This window comes from Peromyscus maniculatus, chromosome 10 (assembly GCF_049852395.1).
Source record: "Peromyscus maniculatus bairdii isolate BWxNUB_F1_BW_parent chromosome 10, HU_Pman_BW_mat_3.1, whole genome shotgun sequence".
Lineage (NCBI taxonomy): Eukaryota > Metazoa > Chordata > Mammalia > Rodentia > Cricetidae > Peromyscus > Peromyscus maniculatus.
The window spans coordinates 14,335,456-14,355,096 of record NC_134861.1 but is presented as its reverse complement, the minus strand read 5'-3'; the positions used below and the strand labels follow the sequence as shown (position 1 = coordinate 14,355,096).

General features: G+C 36.6%; 1 protein-coding gene across 3 annotated transcripts in view; it reads left to right on the top strand.

Moving 5' to 3' along the window:
* Nucleotides 1-19,641, top strand: part of Zpbp (zona pellucida binding protein) — a 164,804-nt gene that overhangs the window by 85,622 nt on the left and 59,541 nt on the right. For all 3 annotated transcript variants that reach the window (XM_042285613.2, XM_076545967.1, XM_076545966.1), the window contains one exon: nucleotides 3,751-3,827. In XM_042285613.2, coding sequence (XP_042141547.1) covers nucleotides 3,751-3,827 — 77 coding nt within the window. The remainder of the gene's footprint in view (nucleotides 1-3,750; nucleotides 3,828-19,641) is intronic.

Below are 19,641 nucleotides of genomic sequence, written 5' to 3'. Positions count from 1 at the left end.
AGTTATTGGTCTGAAGTTTTTCTTTCTTGCAATGTATTTATCTGAGTTGCATATCAGAGTAAATATTTCATTGTTTAGATAAATAATCTCTAATGCATTCTCTTATTCTGGAGCAAATACATCTATTGTTTGGGATATATTGTAAGCATTGGTAAACTTTTTTATTTATAAATTTTCTTCTTTAACATTTTTATATACATGTGAAATATATTCTGGTTACTCTTCCCCCAGCCCTTCCTTATTTCCTTCTCACCCATGCCAGCTCCTATTCTTTCTATGGATTTCTTTCTTGTATTCATTAATTCTTGTTTTGTGACTCACGGAGTTTAACTAGGGCTATCTGTGTGATCCTGAGGTTGGAGCTACCCTGTCCAGTTTGATATGCTTACTCGCAGCTAGAAACTATGCTTCTCCATCTGCTGGAATCTAGTGGTTACTAATAAACCTTGATTTTATTATTAACGGTAATGGTAAGGCCCTCTGAGCCCTTTCCCCATCCATAGTTGACTGTTAGAAGAGCTTGGAATATGTGGACCTAGTGCCAATATATACAAGTGAACTCAGGTCTACTGGAAGAGCAGCAATAGCTCTTAACTGCTGAGCCATCTCCCCAGCCCACTACTCACCATCTTCATGATATCTACTCTAATTTGGTTTCTTCTCTTTTCTTTTAACTGAATTTTCTTTTAGTTTTTCCAGTTTCTTATATATAAGCTTCTATTGAAATCAATCTATGTCTTCCTTTTGTCTAAAAATATATTTATTGTTATTATTGTGTGTCTTTATATTTGTGTCTGGGCATATGTTCTACAGTGCACACATGGAGGCCAGAGGACCCCTTTGAGGTTGGTACTTTCCTTCTCCATCTACCCAGCTCCTGGGAACAAACTCAGGTCTCAGATTGCTTCCTTTACCTACTGAGCCATTTGCTGTCCCATGGCTTTCCTAATATTTGTTCTCAGTGGTATAAACAACCTACATTTTTACTATAAACCTCAGTTTACTTTTCATTTCATGTTACAGATTTTGGTAAGTTTATTTTACTTTTATTAACTTAAAAGTATTTACTTTTTTGATACTTCATATATATGCATTAGTATGTTTCTCCATGCCCAAGTATTTAAGGATTTTCAATCTGTTTTCCTGGTACTGATTTCTAGCTTAACATTTTTTGGTCTGGATGTGTAAATTGTATGATTTCTAGTCTTTAACATTTCAAGCTGCCTTTTATGACTCAAATGGGGAGGGTTCATTGTGAAAGTTTTATGTGCGTTTGAGAATAACATGTGTTCTTCATTGCTATATGAAAATATCTCTAGGTATCATTTGTTTAGTTATTGAAAGGTGCTCTATGAGTTAGCCATAGTCTATTTTATATTCTGGTTTCTTTGTTTTTCAGTTACTGATATGGAGAAATATTGAAAGATAATATTAGATTTTGCTATTTTTCTTACAGTTTTTTCTTCAAATAGTGTGTGTACGTGTGTGTTTTACTTTATGTGTACATGTGGAGGCCAGAGGTTGACCTTGGGTGTCATCCTCTTTTACTCTACAATCTACTTTTTAATATGAGGTCTCTCCCTACACTTGAACTTTGCTGTCTTTCCTTGTCTGACTTGCCAGGATCTGCCTTTCTCTGCACATCAGTTCTGGAGTACAGATGCACATCCCTACCCACCCCTCGCTGTTGTCTTCTGAGTGCTGGGGATCTGAACTTGGCTATTCACTTTATCCAACTGTTCAAGACGTAGATAACAGGGATTCTTAAATCCTTCTAATGACTGATACTACTGTCATTATATAATGGCCGTATTATTCCTTGAAATCAGGAATAATACTTCTTTAATTCTGATTTCTATTTTGTACAAAAGAAGCATTGTATTCCAGCTTCTTTTGTGTTCCTTTTAACTGCAATGTACTTTTCTCCATCCTTTCCTTATATTCTGTATGTATGCTTATGTTTCAGATAGGTCTCTATGGAAAACTTACACTCTGGCCTTAAAAAATCAAGTGATAAATCCTGTTCTTGTTTAGTATTGTATAACCCTCATGTGCAACACATTACCTGTCCTTGATCCTTTCAGGATTATCTCTTTCTCTTTTGTTTCTGATGTTTAATTATAGCATATTTCACAGTATAAATGTAGGCTCCATCTGCTTGTGTGTGCAAATTTCTGTCATGTCAGTTTTGAGACAGTTTGGTCATTATTTACTGAAACCTTCCATGTTACATCTCTCCTCCCTTCACTCATGTCTTACGTGTGTGTTGGTAGACTTGTCTCATGATACTTTGTACCCTTTCACTTTTACTCACTTCCTTCCCTTGGATCAGATTTCAGTGACTTACCTTTCAGTTCTCTAATTGGTTCTCCAAGCTGCTCAAATATGTTGCTATAAACTTCTAGTGAATTCCTCTCAGATATAATTCCATGCCTTAGAGTTATTGGATGACTTTTATAATTTATTTTATGTTATTAATATTCTTTTCCTGGCAATATGTTCTGTTTTTTTATTATTTGCCCATTATTTCCCCCAGCTCTTTGAGCATATTAAAAATTATTCTCTGAGTCTGTGCTGTTTCAGGTAACCTGCCACTTCTCAGGAACATTAGAGTTAGTAAATATGTAGTCAATTCAACAGCTCCATGGAAAATTATTTCTGTTTGAAGGGTTGTGGGGGAAATGAGCAGTAAGATCATGCATACAAATGACATAGGATTTATTAGAAAATAGTATAGAATGGCTAAAAGGATGCAAGTAACATTAGTGGAAAATTATCAAAAATTAATATTGACTATTTTATAAGTAATTTAATTAGAAAACTGAAGTACATTTTTCATTGTATTCTCTTAGCTGTAAATGATGACAAAGCGAAGTCTTTTTTTTTTTTTTGCAAAAATAAGGTAAAAGTCTTATGATATTAAACACTATGTTTCTGAATTAGTTATAGATTTGAGGTCTCAAGTAAGAGTTTTTCATATATTTTTTATTGGTACTGGGCATTAACAAATGGATTTGGGTATGAGATTGACATTATACTCTGTAAGGATAAGCTTTTGGAAATCCTTGTGATGCCTGTTTCTTACCCCAGCTTTGAGATTGAAGTCTTAGTATAGCAGGAGTTTCCTCAGTGACCTTGCAGAGATACTTGTCAGTCCAATATTGCTTTGTCATTGAGTTTTCCTATTATTTATTTCAAATAATAGAATTGTGGTTTGCACAATAGTTGCTCCTATATGTGCATAAATAAATATGTACCTATATGAATAAAGATGATTATATTGGTTAAAATGGCCACAACCACAGTCCAATCTCATTTCATTTCTAGTATTGTTGTTACAGTTTATTTTTCCTTTTTAGTTTTTACCTATACACTAAGCATTGAATTAAGGTAGTGATACCCAATATATATGAATAGAGATTGATAGCGAATGAATGGATATGTATACAGTTATAATACTTATGTTGTAAAAGTTGAAATAATTCTGTTGTTAAATACTATAAAATCAAAATATCCCAGCATCAGTTACTGAGAAACTTAATTCCTAAGATTATTAATGAAATGAGGTTTTCCTGATTTATAGAAAACAAATATTTGGCTTAGGGTATTGCTGAGAAACTTAGATTTGAAAAATCCAGACTTTTTTTAATTGGAAGAGATGTAGTTAACAAGTGATATTTCATTTTTCAAAATTTAAGTATTTTGGTATAGTATATCAGAACAAATATAAAATATAATATATTTTCTCAGTTTCATCTATAGACACTGATAAAGGAACCAAGCCATGTACAGAGCCAAATTGTGATACTTCCAAAAGATTATCTAAGGTATGTTATGTGCTGTTGGAAAAGAAGAAAAAATAGAATGAAAATGCCCAGTGTTTAAGTAGTCAGTCTTTGTGTTAGCTATTCATAAAATACATGGACCCCCACAGTGAGGGATTTTAACAATGAAGTCAAACTTCACCCACTAAAAAAAGAAATCAATATAATTGAAACTTGACAAACTACTTTAAATTTAACATTGTGTAATTGGTTATATAAAGAATGACTCTTCATTTGTTTGGCCTTATTCCATATGGCTAAACAATTTATATTAAGGAGAAATCATGGCTGTAATTTTTCCAGTCATTTCAGTTTCCATAGATGTTTGCATATTAGCCATGTATAGTGCCACTTCGCTAGACTTTTATGTATTTCATAGATGTTAGTATTTTTGTGCAGTCATCGTGTCCTCTACAGATACAGTGTCACATCTTTCTCTAAGTCTTTATTCATTTATCTGATCTAATCTGAATGTCTAGAGTCTGCACAAAAATGAATAGACGTGGTGAGACTGGAGATGTTCTGTCCCCAGACTGAAAGCATTTAGTCTTCAGCGGTCAAGTCTGATGGCAGCTGTAGATTTTCACTTTAGTAGAATGATGCTCTTTTCTACTTTTCATTGACTGGATTTTTCTATGAATGGCTGTTAAATTTTGACTAGTACATTTTCTTATTTTTGTTTTTAGGAAACACATCAGTATTATATTTGTTAGAGTCCAATAAAGGATTTTTCTGTTTTTTTCTCTCACACACTCTGTTCTATGAAATGTGTGTTATAGGATTAATTCTTTGAGCATTTTAGTGTAAAATTATGGACATAATATAGCTTAAAGTTTAATTTTACAAGAACAGTAAGGTATAGACATATAGTATAATGTCACCATTTAGGGATATTGGTATTGGCATACTCTCATGATTTATTTAGCTTTTCACATTTATTTATATCCATTTCTGTATGTCAGGCTATATACAGTTTCATAGTTTTGGGTAGTGTTACATTTCCACCCCTGTAGTAAAAAGAAAGAATAGCTCCAAATTGGATCTTTGTGATGCCTTTTTAGAATCATATGTCCTATTGATTCTCCTACTGCTTCCCGAGTCTAAGAACTCATTCTTTTATCCTCTGTTTTAAAATTTTCTCTATTAAAAAAATCTCACAGAGTTTTATCCAATAATATACATAAGTAGATGGCTGCAGCCTTATGATAATGTTATGGTTTATATATATATATATATATATATACATATGGATATAAATACATTTATGTATGTATATAATATTAGGTTAACATATGAAAAAGAACATGTGGCATTGATATTTTCTACTTATACCCCTTCCTCACAGTAGATCCTTTTATATTTGTTATATATATGTGTGCATGTGTGCGTGTATGCACATGTTTATGTGTCTTTATTCGTCTTATTTAATATATGTATATATACATATATATGTTTTCACATTCTCTAGCCATTTATTTCTGGATGGACATCTAACTAAGTTTCATATATCTCTGTTATATTTAATAGTGCTGCTGTAAATATGGATGTTAAGATTTCTTGTTGGGAGGCTGACTTAGATTGTTTTTGGGTGTGTATATGGGAGTGATATAGCTGGATCATAATAAGGTAGTTTCTATTTTTGGCTTTTCGAGCAACTTCCCTATAGATTTCCATGGAGGCTGAACTAGTTACAGTTTCACACGGTGTAAAGGCTCCTGTTTCACCATCCATCCTCACCAGTTTTGTTGTCGTTTGTTTTCTTTTCTACAGCCATTCTGGCTTGACTGAGGTGGGATAGAATCTCCTTGTGGTTTTGTTGATGGTGTTTGGTTTTTGGTAGTTTGAGACAAGATCTCACCCTGCAGCCAAAGCTGACTTTGAACTTATGGCAGTTGTCCTGCCAAACCCTCCTGAGTTGTGAGATTCCTAGTGTATGTCATCATACTTAGCTCTTTATGTAGTTGTTCATACTTTTATTTATTCTTTGAGAACTTTATGCATGTATACAGTGTATTTTTATTTATTAATCAATTAATTAATTTTCCCAGCCTGATTGATTACAGTTTGCCCTTCGTCCTCCCAATCCTTCCCCCCAAACCTCACCTCCATCCATTCCCTCTCCCTTCCCTTCAGAAAAGTGCAGGCCTCCCATGTAGATCAGCCAGCCATGGCATATCAAGTTGCAGCAAGACTAGGGCACCTCCTCTCCTATTAAGGCTGGAAGAGACAACCCAGCAGGAGGAAAGGATCCCAAGAACAGGCAACAGAGTCAGAGACAGTCCCTGTTTCCTCTGCCAGGAGTCCCACAAGAGGACCAAGCCATGCAACTGCAACACATGTTCCAAAGGCTCAGGTCAGTTCCATGAAAGTTCTTTGACTGGTGGTTTCAGTCTCTGTGATCCCCCATGAGCCCAGGTCAGTTGACTATGGGTTTTACCATGGTATTCTTCGCCCCTCTGATTACCATACTCCTCCCTCCCCCTATTGCACAGGATTTCCAATGTTTGGCTATGGGTCTCTGCATCCACTTCCATCAGTTGCTGGGTGAAGTTACCCTGATGACAACTGTGCTAGTCAACAATCTATGAGAATAGCAGAATATTACTAGGAATCATTTCATTGACCTTTTTTCTTTTTTGCCAGTCATGTTTTATTCTATTCTTTTGACTATCCAGCCTCTGGGTCTTGGCCCTCCAGGCATTGTCAGGAGTGGGCTCTCTCTCATAGTATGGGTCTAAAGCTGGACCTGTCATTGGTTGGCCACTCCATAATTTCTTCACCACCTTTGTCCCAGCATATCTTGTAGGCAGGGGAAATTGTTAAGTCAAAGGTTATATTGTTGGGTTGATGTCCCAACCCCTCCATTGGAAGTCTTGCCTGGTCACAGGAGATGGCCAGTTTAGACTCTGTCTCCCATTGCTAGGTGTCTTACCTAAGGTCACCCTCATAAATTCCTGGGAGTTTCTATTGCACTAGGTTTCTAGCTCATTCCAGAGATACCCATGATTCCAGTTGTCTTTCCCAGTACTTTCTCCCTCCGTCTTCCCCTGACCTGTTCCCTCCTGTTGCCATGTCCACCCTTCCCCTTCGATCCAGACACCCTTCCCACACCCGCCTTGTCCACCTGTGGTTTCTATTCTATTTCTCCTTCACAGTGAGATTCATGTGTCTCCACTTGAGCCTTACTTGTTATTTAGCTTGATTGGGTCTGTGGATTTTTTACAATGTATTTTGATCATACAGTCTTCCAATCCTCACCTCCACCTCTTCTCAGATTGCTCCCATATACTACACCCTACTTTGTGTCCTCTTTTTCTTCTTTGTTTTTTAACCCACTGAGTTTAATTAATTGTCACATGTATAAGTTGGGGCCTTCCACTGGAGCATCATCAGTTTACCAGAGGTCACACCTTTAAAGGACTCCTGTGTATGTTCTTGGTACCTTGTAGCAAGTGGATACAGCTGTTGTGGGTTTGCTTCTGAGTCTCCTCTTTGATCCATTAGTCTCCATGTCTCTTTTTGTGCCACTACCATGTTATCTTAGTCACCGTGGCTCCATGGTATGTCTGAAGTCTCCAGCAGTGCTCACTCCACTTAGTGTCATTGTTGTTTAGGTTCTTTGTGCTTTCATGTTAATTTTGGGATATTTTTTTTTACTGAGTTTCATGAATAATATCATTGAAATTTCAATGGGTAGTTTTTTGAATTTTCAAATTTTATTAATATAAACATTACCATAATATAAATTCTGCCAGTCTGTGATCATGGACAGACTTTCCAATATTTGTAAAGGTATTTGAACTCCCTTGTTAGGTTTATTTCAAGGTATATTTTAAGGTAGTGCATTGGACTGTTTTCCATAATTCTTTTCAACAACTTTATTAGTGGTATATAGAAAAGCATTTGATATTTCATGTTGATTTTGAATTCTGCTAATTTGCTGAAAGTCTTTATCAAATTCAAGAGTTTTCTGGTAGTCTCCAGGATTTATTAAATATAGGGTGATACCATCTGAAAATAAAGATAATTTGACTCCTTGACTCATTTCTTTTTTTTTTGTTTGTTTGTTTTTTGTTTTTCGAGACAGGGTTTCTCTGTGTAGCTTTGCACCTTTTCCTGGAACTCACTTGGTAGTCCAGGCTGGCCTTGAACTCACAGAGATCCGCCTGGCTCTGCCTCCCAAGTGCTGGGATTAAAGGCGTGCACCACCACCGCCCGGCTTTGACTCATTTCTTTTTCCCTCTTTTTAAAAAATGTGTATATATGTACTGATGGAATAGGTTATAGTTATGAGTGAATATATATATATATATATATATATATATATATATATTTCATATAATAAGTTAATGAAAGAAGAAGCCATGAATTTGGAGGAGAATGAGAGGTATTTGACAGGATGTGGAGGGAGGAAATGCAGGTGAGGAATACCATAATTATAGTATAATATAAAAATTTAAAGTACAAAAGAAGTGCATGTACCTGGAGAATTTTTTCTCTGGGTCTGCCAGGCCCCGGCAGTCTGACAGTCCACTTATAAAATAAACACACAGACGCTTATATTATTTACAAACTGTATGGCCATGGCAAGCTTCTTGTTAACTGTTTTTATATCTTAAATTAACCCATTTCTATAAATCTATACCTTGCCACGTGGCTCGTGGCTTACTGGCATCTTCACATGCTGCTTGTCATGGTGGCGGTTGACAGCCTGGTGGCCTGCCTTCCTGTTCTCTCAATTCTCCTCTTTGTTAGTTCCGCCTATACTTCCTGCCTGGCCACTGGCCAATCAGTGTTTTATTTATTGACCAATCAGAGCAATTTGACATACAGACTATCCCAAAGCAAGTGTATGTGTGAATACCAGCATGTATGTATACATGTATCCCCACCCCATGTGCACGTGTGGTGCCTGTGGATGGGAGAGAGGATAGGACCTACTGGGACTGGAGTTGCAGATGGCTGTGAGTCACCATGTGAGTGCTGGGAACTGAACCCAAGTGCTCTAAATGATGGTGCCAGGTCTCCAGCATCTCCTTTTGTTTATATCCTTTTCATGCCTTAGGTAAGGCTAAGACTTCATTCATTATATTGAATAATAATGGAGAGAGTGGACACACTTGTCTATTTCTGAATTTTAGAGAACATTCTTTAAGCTTTACCCAATTTAATACCATGTTGGCTTTAGATTCTTTGTATATAGCCTTGTTAATATTGGCATATGTTCCTTCTATTCTGACTTTCTTCAGGGATTTCATTATGAAGGGTCCTATATATCAAAGGATGTTCTGCCTCTCTGAAATTGCTTGTTCTTAAATCTATGTGCTGCTGTATCACATTTATGAACTTGTGTATGTTGAAACATCCTCACATCCCTAGATTGAAACCAATTTGGTGATAGAGTTTTCAATATGTTGTTGAATTCAGTTTGCAAGTGTTTTATTGAGAATCTGTCCTCCTGTGATCAGTAGGAAATTTGTGTTTAGTTTTTTTTTTCTTTTTGTTGTATCCTCATCTAGATTTGATATCCAGATTATAGTGACTTCATAAAATGACTTTGGTAGTGTTCCTTAACTTTCTATTTTATATTTTATTAAATACTAGGAGAAGCACTGTTGTTAGCTATTCTTTAAAAATCTTGTAGAATTTAACAACAAATCTGTATGATTATTGCTTTGCTAGGAACTTATTACTTTCTTTGATCTCATGGCTCATTATAGTTTTCAGAATTTCCTTGACTTAATTTTGATAGATTGTGTTTCTGTCAATTCATATATTTCTTCTAGTTTTTTTTCTTTTAGCTTTTTGGAACGTTAGTTTTCAAAATATTCCTCAATAACCACTGGGATTTCATTGGTATTTTGTGTAGCATCAGGTATTTCAATTTTATTTTTTTTTAAATTTGGATCTATTCTCTCTTTCTTTTGGTTAATTTCCTTAAGAGTTTGTTAATCTTGTTTTATCTTCTTTCAAAGAACTCTTTTATTGATGTTTTATATATACTATTCCCTGAGACTATTACTTTTTTTGTACTGGTTTTAGGCTTGTCTTATTCTAGGTTTTTACAGCACTGAAGAACACCACTATTTGAATTCTTTTTGATTTTTCAATGTAAGCGCTCACAGCTGTAGACTTGCCGCTTAGATTTGCTTTTGCTATATACCAAAGATTTTTGGTGAATCATGCTTTAAATTTCATTTGTAAACTTTCTCTGAATTTTTGAATGACCTATATGTCACTCAAGTGTGTCTAATTCAGTTTCAATTTTAGTTTCTCTTGTTAATGATTTCTAGTTCTATTTTACTAAGATTTAACAAGACAAAAAAAAATCCCGTTTTTGTATGTTATCATTGCTTTATGGACAAAGTGAACTCCTGAGAAGTATGTGAATTCTGCAGTGTTGGATAAAATATTCTGTAGTTAGTTGTTCAGTCCATTTTATCTATGATGGAATTGAATTCAGACTTTCATTCCCAAGTATAATTTGTGGGTGATCTAGTTATTGTTGAAAAGTAGTAGTAAGATTACCATTATTTTATCTACCTATTGTTCTTTTATATCCATTAGTGGTTACATTGTAAAAGCATTCAGTATGTGCATAGTCACAGTCCTTATATATTCTTTTAGGATTTTTAGCCTCCATTAATATGTAAATGACTTTCTTTAGCATTTCTTACTTTGCCTGGAAGTCTACTTTATCAGAGATCAGGCACTGCATTGTCTTGTTTTCAACTTCTGTTTGCCTGGTTATTAACTTTCATCCTTTCAAACATCCTTGTATTTGTTTTTGACAGTGAATTGTGTGTGTGTGTGTTTTTTAAGACAACAAATAGTAGAAGCTTTTTCTTTGAAATTTGAATTATCTGTTATATACCTTGTAATTGTAGAGTGATGTTTAGTGTTGTTACATATATACACTTGCTGATCTGTGTTATTTTATTGTCTGTTCTTCTGGTTGGTTGTATTAGTGTTTGTTCTTTTCTTTCCTCTCTATTTTTAAAAAGTATTTATTTTTTATTTTATGTGTATGAGTATTCTGCCTCCATGTATGTATGTCCCCATGTGTATGCTGGTGCTTGCAGAATTCAGGGGTGTCAGAATCCCCAGAACTGGAGTCCTGATGATAGGAGCTGTAATGTGGATTCTGAAAACTGAATCTAGGTCCTTTCCAAGAGTAGCAAGTGCCTTTCACCACTGAGCATCTCTCAAGCCTCCTCGCCCCAATCTGTATGAAGGGTTTGCTGTTTGCTGTGCTGGATTCTCCCTAGTTCTCATTGTTTTTTCCAGTCCTCTCATGAATATATTCCATTTTGTGCTCTTACAGTTGAAACTTCATCCCCTTTTATGTTTAGGGTTCTTGTATTTATTCTTTCTGCAGTGCTGGCTTGGTGATTACATACAACTTTAATTTTGCCCAGAAATGTCAATATTTCTTTGATACTTTAAAAAGGTAGCTGTTGGATATAGCAATCTTGGTTGACAGTATTTTACTTTAGAGCTTAAAATCAATCAATGCATGCTTTCTTAGATTTTTAATATTGTATGTTAAGAGGTCTGGTATTATTTTTATGTTTACCTTTTTAAATGACTTGCTGTTTTTCTCTTACAGCTTCTAACACTGCTTTTAGTTTTGTAATTTGACATCTTGATTATATTTTTTTGTGGAGAAGTAGCATGTGTTTAAAGTTCTAATGCCTGTTGTTTCCTTGTCAATTTTCTCCTACAGTTCACTAAATTGTCTGATCTACTTTGACTGATTAGATTTTCTATATATTTGTTTTTGTTTTTAATCTCAGCTCTTCCTTCTGCAACATGGATTTTTAGTTTGGTCTCTGTATTATATCCCAGAGTTGGTGGAAATTTTAATCATGCTTGCTTGCTTATTTATTTATTTTCCTCCCTCCCTCCCTCCCTCCCTCCCTCCCTCCCTCCCTCCCTCCCTCCCTCCCTCCCTTCCTTCCTTCCTTCCTTCCTTCTTTCTCTTGCTTTCTTTCTTCTTCTTTTTTTAATTTAATGAGTCAGTTTTTTTTTAATTTAATGAGCCTTGGCTCTCCTGGAACTCACTCTGTAGACCAGACTGGCCTTGAACTCATAGAGATCCACCTGCCTCTGCCTTCCAAGTGCTGGTTGGTTGTATTAGTGTTTGTTTCACTTGTTTGGCCCTACATTTTTCATTCCTGAAATTAATTCTTGTGTTTTGTTTCATCTATTGGGAATATTAATGTAGAACTGGTTTATGTTTTATTTCCAACATTTTTGGGGTTGGATCTCAATTTTCTTACTGACTTTCTCATCTATGTTCTTGACTTTTTTTTAAGTCCTGAACTGAATTTTCTATACTTTATCCATTGCTTGTTTGAATCATCTTTGAACTCACTGACAATATTTACAAATAAATTTTTGAAATTCTCATGGAGCGTTTTCCCATTTCAGTATCTTTGGATATAGTACTTTAAAGTTTATGAACTTTTGAAGGAGTTGTGTTGCCTTGCACATGTCTTGTATTTCTGTATATTCTGTGAGCATAATAAACAAGCTACCATAAGAACTAAAGAAGATACAGAAATGCATTTAAAATTGATTCAATCCAACTAGCACCTCCAAAGGCCATAGTACAGAAAATGGCAAAAAACAGTGTAGGATGAGATTTATAGTATCAGATATGGATTTTCACCCATAGTGTTGGCCTTAAATTCAAATAGAAGGCAGTTATTTACCCCTTAATATTCATGCCACTATTGTACCCTTGGACCTATCTTACCAGGGCTGTCATCATTCTAGCTTGCAAGATTCACAACTGGTCCGACTGCTTATTGCTTTTCTCCCCCAGCAACCTGTTGCCTGGACAAGACCTGTACAAGATCAAACTAGTCAACATTCCAGGATAAATAGGGAGAAAGGCTCATTAGGCATCACCTCTATGTGAGATGCAGTTGAGGGCTGATGGCAGAGAGAAAGTCAGTTTTCTTCAGTTTTTTTCCCCCAGTAGTAGGTTGATCATGCTCTAGAGGATGGCACCACACCCTTGTGCTTATGGGCAGCACTAATTGGACTTATTGTGTAATAAAATAAAGACATGATTTGTGGGGCATGTCTGGAGAGGTGAGATGAGATGGGGAATGAATATGATAAAAATGCATTGTATACATGTAAGAAAGTCTCACAATGTTAGTAAAATTATATTTATAATATCATAGCATGCCCTCTGAAGTTATTTTCATCTACTGCAAATGTAAAAATAGTAAATGAATTAGTACATGAGATGACTAGGGAACAGGAAAGAACCAATGTTAAATAAAGGGAAAAAAATTGAGGTGGGAAGAATGTTATAAAGGAAAGGAAATAGCAGTAAATAAAAAATGATTGCCCAATAATGCAAAAAGTATAAAATAAAAAAATAGAAATAGAATACAAACCACAACGAGAACCTTTACTGAAGGTAATTTAGTATTACAGTATTATTGAAAACAGTAAGAAGTTGAAGAGGGAAACATAAGCCCACAGAAGGAATATGAATAGTCAGGTGGCTTTTCTAGGTTCCTTGAAAGAGCAGGTGGATCATTTGAATTTGGAGACTTGTTTTTCCTATGGTGTAGGGTTGGTGCTGGGCAGGTCTTACTTGTTTAACAGAGCTGCTATCCCCAGTAGCTTGCCTTCCTTGAATATCACTAGCCTCTAGTGAGGATACTTGCTTACAGTCTGTGTGCATGCTCTTGAAACTCCATAGTTTACATCCCGGGGTTAGGGGGGTGGGGCTAAGGAACCTTTCTTAATCAAAGGTTTTGAATTTCATTAATCTGGATCTTTTGAAAGGGGTTTGTGTGTGCAAGTGTGTTGAGAAGTGTGGGATCAAACACTCTGAGATATTTAAGCGTGCTATCAAAGTCCACTAAGCATTAAAACACTTTTCTTGAGGGACAGTCTGCAGATACCTAGGAGTCAGCTAGCATTTCAGACATGTAAATCCCTATAACAGTGAACTGCACAGTAGAGTTAATTTCTAAGCAATATTTTATAATTTCCAGCAAAGAAGTTCTTCATGTTCTTGGCTAACTTTCTTTTTGATGCCGTTGTGAGTGAAAATACGACTTTAATTTCCTTTGGGGATGCTTCTGTTTTTAATGTATGGTAAGCCAATTGTTTTATTTCCTATAAATTATGTGTCCTATAACTCAGGTGAATTTATTTATTTTAGCTTCCCAAGTTAATGGCAGTGTGGAGGCTTCTAGGTTTGCTGCTTATAAGATTATTTCATCCACAAACAGAGATAATGTTATAGTTTTCTTCCCAAATCAGATTGTTCTTTTATTTCCTTATTTGTTGTACCTGTGATTTCCCCAGACTATTTTTAAATAGAAGACTCAAACCAGGCTTCTTCTCTATCATGGAGGAAAAGCTTTCAGTCTTTTAATATTCCCTGTGATGTTATTATCTTAACTGCTATGTGGTTTGGATTTTAATTATTTTTATTCTTATATTTTTTTGTCATGGTTGTGTGTTAACATCTTAAAATACCTTTTCTGCCATCAGTTGAGGATGAAATGTGCTTTTAAAATTCAACCGTGATGTATTGTCACAATTGATTTTTGTATGCTAGCCCGTCAGTGGTAGTGAGGCAGAGTTGGAAATAGCTCTACCCTGTTCTGTGCCAACCCAGGTGTTCTTTTTAGAGACATCTACTAAGATGGGGGCTCAGATTCTTGAGTTCATGGTAGATAATAAAAGAATTTCAGGACAAATTTAGTTTGAAGCACAATTGGAGCTTACTGAAAAGATATTCTAACATACCTTTAGGCCTGTGGCTAATATAGGGACTGCTTAAGAAAAGCAGAGTACAACCCAAGCATAGGGACCATGCATAATTATCACTCTTAAGTGTCTTTACAGCAGCTGTTTTTATGATTTTGGTGTTTCTGAAGTTAGATTTCAAAAGGTTATTATGGAACTTTTGAAAGATGTTTTTTGTCTAAGTAAGTTGATAGGGTGGTTTCTGGAGCACATTGTCTAGGATTAGAGTCATCCTCCACCACAGGGTTGCATTGAAAGTTGAGATATGGGGTTGGGGATTTAGCTCAGTGGTAGAGCGCTTGCCTAGCAAGAGCAAGGCCCTGGGTTCGGTCCTCAGCTCTGGAAAAACAAAGAAAGTTGAGATACTTTAATTGTTATTGAAGTTTAATTTTGAATGTGTAATCTCCAGAAAATTTTAGGGTTATGTATTGGAAAGCTGTGAGGCCATACTCAGTAGACATATATGTGTAGGGTTAAAGCATTGTTCAGTGCTATTAGCATTCTTATTTACAATTTTATATAAAAGGAATATTCTCTCTATGCAAGCCACATTACCATTAATATTAATTGTGGTGGAATCCTTGACTCTTAGCTGGTAAGAGACTTCAATCAGGTGTAGGTGACAGAAATTAATATTTCCTTAATTTTTCCTGTTTGATTTTTCTTTTTTTATTAATAAATTTTTTATTCATTTTACACACCAACCACAGATCCCCTTCTTTTCCCTTTTCCTGCCTTTCAGCCTCTCCCCTAACCCACCCCCCTTTCCCTCTTCAGACAAGATAAGGCTTCCCATGGGGAGTCAGCTGAGCCTGGTACATTCAGTTGAGGCAGGTTCAAGCCCCTCCACCTGCATCAAGGCTATGCAAGGTGTCCCACCATAGGTAGTGGGCTCCAAAAAGCCAGCTCATGCACCAGGGATGGATCCTAATCTTACTGCCAGGGGCCTCCTTAAGCACATCAAGTTACACAACTGTCTCGCAGAGGGCCTAGTCCAGTTTCATGGAGGCTCCACAGCTGTTGGTCTAAAGTTTATGAGTTCTCAGTAGCTTGGTTTGGTTGTCTCTGTAGATTTCCCCATCATGATCTTTTTGTTGTTGTTGTTTTTTGAGACAGGGTTTCTTTGTATAGCTTTTCACCTTTCCTGGAACTTTCTTTGTAGACCAGGCTGGCCTCGAACTCACAGAGATCCACTGCCTCCCGAGTGCTGGGATTAAAGGCGTGCGCCACCACCGCCTGGCCCCCCCATCATGATCTTGATGCCCCTTGCTCATAGATTCCCTCTTCTCTCTCTTCGACTGAACTTGTGGAGCTTGGCCTGGGGTTTGGCTGTGGATCTCTGCATCTGCTTCCTTCAATTACTGTATTGAAGTTCTATGATGACAGTTAGGGTATTTACTGATCTGATTACTGGGATAAGCCAGTTCACACACCCTCTCCACTATTGCTAGTATTCCAAGCTGGGGTCATCCTTGTGGATTCCTGAGAACTTCCCTGGCACCAGGTTTCTCCCCTTATCCCCATGATGTCTCTCTTTATCATAGTATCTGTTTCATTGCTCTCTCACTCTGTCCCTCTTCCAGCTGGACCATCCCATTCCCTTATGTTCTCATCCCCCATTCCTTACCCTCTATTGTTCCCCTCACCCCCAGTTTATTCATGGAGATCTTATCTATTTCCCCATTCCAGGGTGATCCATATAGCATCATGCCTCAATTTTCCCCTGTGAAACTTTGATCCCTTAAACTTATGGTTTAGTTACTCCTGAAGATACATTTCTATAACTTCTTATCTGCTGACCATAGTCAAAGCTCAAAAGTCTCATCCTAGCTGATGTAAGTAGAATCTTAGAAGATTTGAACTTAGAGATTAAAGGATCACTGTTTTTATGGAATATGGAAGAAATGACACCATTACACAGGACACCAAACCATATAAACAATAAAGCATACAGCAGCTTGTTACCTCAAGATTAGCACCATGTGGTACCTGATAATCGTGTTACTAGCAAGTCAACTCTGAGGGAGAATCGTGACAGATTAAAATGGGGTTCTTAACATTGGAGCACTGAGAATACATTATCTGAGTTGTCAGGTATATACACAGCATCCTTCTTTAATTATGACACGGCTTCCCCTGTGCTGTTAAAATGTCAAGGGCCATCACACCTAGTGCTGCAGCTGTCCTCATCTAAACCTCTGAGTTTAGAAGTGGGAGCTCTTAGTCTATAAACTACGTACTGCTGGCTATACATTGAGAATGTGGCAAAAGAGGAAAGAAGAGCTCCATGGAAGAATGCAATGATGCCCAAGACTTAAAGGAAAACAATGTGAGGCTGTAATTATTGAGTATGTATATCAGAAATTCCTAAAGGAAAAGTAACAAAGGAAGGAAAAATGTAAGGGTATAGCTACTGATACTTCATGTGTGAGCTTTATCTTTGCAATTAAGAATTTAAGATATCCATTTTCTTGTTTGAAGAGAATTTTCAGGTCTTCAAACAGGTCACAAGTGTAACTAACTGTATCCTCCAGTGCTCTTGTGACTGTGGAGACTCAGAATAGATTTTACTATACTTTACAACCTAGAGTTCTTCCAGTATGGATTGTGGATTGTGTAGGCCTCTGACTACCCTAGCAGGCGTCAGCAAACATCAGCTCTTTATATCCTAGACAGGGAAGCATTTGAGTAAAATTGAATTGTTGTCCTTTTCTTTGAAATATTCCTATCCTTTATACTAAATTAAGAAAAGGCAATAGCTTAGTTTTGCTTCCTGTGTTATTGCAGAGGCAACAGACTGTAGCAGGAATCTTAAAACGTTCTTACTAATAATTAATAAATAAGATCAAACCTGAGCCAGGTATTGGGGTGAATGCTGGAAGATCAGAGAAGCAGAACAAGCCACAGCTACCTCACCTCGCCAATTCCTCAGCTGATCCTATTTCCTCAAACTGGAAACCTCTGAGTCCTCATGCAAATGGATCTCAGCTGAACTGCTACTCAAAAGCCTAAAAGCTTAACCAGGTCCTAGTTTCTGTTCCTCACGCCTTATATACCTTTCTGCTTCATGCTATCACTTTCTGGGATTAAAGGCGTGTGTCACCATGCCTGGTTGTTTCCAATGTGGCCTTGAACTCACAGAGATCCAGATGGATTTCTGCCTCTGGAATGCTAGGGTTAAAGGTGTGAGTGCCACCATTTTCTAGCCTCTGTGTCTAGTGGCTATTCTGTTCTCTGACCCCAGATAAGTTTATTAGGGTGCACAATATATTGGGGAATACAATACCACCACAACAGACAGGCTCTTATGACTCTTTGAATTGTGTTTTGTTTTTCTTTTTTCTTTTCTTTTTCTTTTTTTTTTTTTTGAGACAGGGTTTTTCTGTGTAGTCATGGCTGTCCTGGAACTGGTTCTGTAAACCAGGCTGGCGTTGAACTCACAGAGATCCACCTGCCTCTGCCTGCAAGTGCTGGAACTAAAAGCGTGCGCCACCACCGCCCAGCCAAATTGTGGGTTTCTTGATCCTTTCTCTCTAAATGCACAAGTGACTGAAATAGTTAATGTCTATCTTTTGTGGTGTCATAAGTCATAGGGTTTCTCAGTAGTTTTTTTTTTTATTGCATATCTGTTTAGAAAGGGAACTTAGTTTCTCATTTATCAGAAAACAAAGCCATCATGCAGAAAAAGGAAATGAAATACTTTATCTACCATAGCAAGAATTACCTGAGGTAGTACTTCAATTTAACTGCTACACTGATTTCCATATTGGCTGTACCAGTTTGCAGGCCTACCAGCAATGAATTGTTCTCCTTTCCTTTCGTCTTTGCCCACATGTGCTGTCATTGTTTTATTGGCTTGGCCATTCTAACCTGGATAATATGCAATCTTAAAGTAGTTTTAATTTGCATTTTCCTGATGACTAAGAATGTTGAACATATCTTTAAGTGTTTCTCAGCCATTAATGTTGCATTTTTTGAGAATTTTCCTTAGATCTGTATCCTATTTTTAAATTTGGGTTATTTGTTCTTTGACTTTTTAGGATGTTTTTGGTTTTTTACATATTTTAGGTACTGAGACTCTATCAGATATATAATTGGTAAAGGTCTTTTCCCCTTCTCTAGGCTGTCACTGAATATTAACTTCTAGTGCAATCGACCTTGTTTGTTTTGTTTTGTTTGAAGTAGTGTTTCTCAATGAACCTGGTTCTCCAGCCTAACACTGGAGTTACAGGTGTCTGGGGCTGTTCTTGGCCTTTGGCCCTGGTGCTGGGGATCCAGTTTCAGCTTCTCATGCTTATGCAACATTTTACTCACTAGTCATCTCTCCAGCCTTAATACTTTTTCTTAATAAAATATTTAAATCCCAGTGAAAACTCAGGAAGGCATATCTGAAACACAGGCAAAACATCATTTTAACAGTCTTAGAGACATTTTCTATTACAAATTTAGATGAACCAATTTGCTAGACATTTTAATCTTATTATAACAAATACTTAAGACTATTTTTAGAGTATTTGTTTCTTATTAGGGACTAAAATGCAAACAAAGGCAGAGCAAAGTCTGGTATCTCTTTTATTTTGTGTTTGTGTCCCTTTTTATTTGGGTCATCTTTACCTCCGCAGCTAAGCCATATTAATCACATTTGTAGATTAAGTAAGCTCATTATCACTAGCCTGCTCAGGAAGAAATGCTAAACAAACTACTTGAGGTTGAAACAAAGGACTCTTTAAAGTAAACTGTATGGTGATATTTTATTTGTGCTGAAATGTGATTTTATTTGTATGTTCATAAATAAAGTTGCCTGGAGATCATAGGTCAAAGATAGCCATAAGCAGAGTCAGGCAGTGGTAGCACACACCCTTAATTCCGATCACATGGCAGGCATAGTCTCTGTGTGGTCAAGGACACAGCCAAGCATGGTGACACAAACCTTTAATCCCAGTATCAACCATAGAGACCTGGAGGTCTGTATAGACAGGCAGTGATGAGGAAGCCTTGTGGTTGGGTGTAGAGCTGATGAGAGGCAGAA